This window comes from Lathyrus oleraceus, chromosome 3 (assembly GCF_024323335.1).
Source record: "Lathyrus oleraceus cultivar Zhongwan6 chromosome 3, CAAS_Psat_ZW6_1.0, whole genome shotgun sequence".
Taxonomy (NCBI): Eukaryota; Viridiplantae; Streptophyta; class Magnoliopsida; order Fabales; family Fabaceae; genus Lathyrus; species Lathyrus oleraceus.
This window is the reverse complement of record NC_066581.1, coordinates 434,074,849-434,076,328: the sequence shown is the minus strand read 5'-3', so window position 1 is coordinate 434,076,328 and position 1,480 is coordinate 434,074,849. Positions and strand designations below refer to the sequence as shown.

The window sequence follows — 1,480 nt, the reverse complement described above, 5'->3', positions numbered from 1 at the left end:
TCCTGGATGGAAAAATCATCCAAACTTTTCTTGGAAGGACCAGCAAGGAAATGCTCAGACGCAAGCGCCCACCCAGTATCAAAGCCAACCACAACAACAGTATCGACCACAACAACAGTAACCTTACCAGCAGCAGTTTCACCAATCCCAACAACAATTTCAACAACAGGTTCCAAGAAAAGCATATTGGGAAATTGCTAGTGAAAAAATGGCAGCTCAAAGTTCACAGTTTCAAGAGGAGACTAGAAGTAATCTGAGAAACACTGGTGCTTCAATAAAAATTCTGGAAGTGAAAATGAGTCAAATTGCTCAACAACTCACGGGTTCGCAAACACCAGGTGCATTACCGAGTGCTACAATTACAAATCCAAGAGAGCATAAAAATGTGAGTGCGGTAACCACAAGGAGTGGTAAGGCAAAAGAAGTCCCTGTAAAAGATTGTGAAAAAGAAGACCAATTGCTTGAAGTTGATTTGGAGATAAAAGAAAATGAGGTTTTTAGTGAAGAGGTAACGGTACCTAAACCAGTGGTTAAAGAAAAAGTTAGTGAATCAAAGTCGGTTGTCAAACTCCCTTTCCCCACAAGAAATAAGAAGAAAGAGCAACATGAGAAGAACTTCGAGAAATTCTTGGAGTTGTTCAAAAAGCTTGAGATTAACATTCCGTTCTTGGAGGCACTTGAGAAAATGCCCTCTTATGCTAAATTCATGAAGGATATTATTTCAAAAAGGAGGAGCACCGACACTAACTCTATTGTACTAACAGAAACTTGTAGTGCTATTTTGCAGGGTATGAAGATTCCGGTAAAGAAAAAAGATCGAGGCTCAGTAACTATCCCTTGCATTATCGGGGATAAATCTTTCAAAAAGGCCCTTATCGACTTGGGGGCAAGTGTGAGTCTCATGCCGTTATCCATCTACAAGAGGTTGGGGATTGGAAAAGTACAAGATACTAGAATGACACTTCAATTTGCTGACCACTCCGTGAAGAGACCTTATGGAGTGGTTGAATATGTTCTTGTGAAGATTGATAAGTTTGTGTTTCTGGTAGACTTTGTGATCTTAGAAATGCCGGAATATGAAGAGATACCGCTCATTCTTGGTAGACCATTTTTGGAGACCGGGAGGTGTTTAATAGATATAGAAGAAGGCACCATGACTCTAAAAGTTTATGACGAAGAGTTAAAAATTGATGTGCGTAACACCATGAAATACTAAGATGATGTGCCCACCAGTCAATACATAGAGGTGATTGATCAAATGGTTCTGAAAGAAAATCCTCTAGGTGAACAAAAATTACCCTTGGAAAGAGTTCTAAGTCTATCAATCTCTGAAGACACTGAAGAAGTTGATAAAAAGGAAATGGAAGTGTTAACTATGATGGCAACACAACCGCCCTTTAAGGGATCCCGATCACTCCGATGGGTAAACTTAAGGGAACCCCAAGTTGAGGAAAAGAAAGATGAAACCAAGAAAGTGGTT

General features: G+C 39.8%; 1 protein-coding gene across 1 annotated transcript; it reads left to right on the top strand.

Annotated features, from left to right (window-relative positions):
• The first annotated feature begins 208 nt into the window (after window positions 1-208).
• Window positions 209-1,216, top strand: LOC127131591 (uncharacterized). Its single transcript, XM_051060502.1, has one exon. The coding sequence runs from the start codon at window positions 209-211 to the stop codon at window positions 1,214-1,216; it is 1,008 nt and encodes a 335-aa protein (XP_050916459.1).
• The last annotated feature ends 264 nt before the right edge of the window (window positions 1,217-1,480 follow it).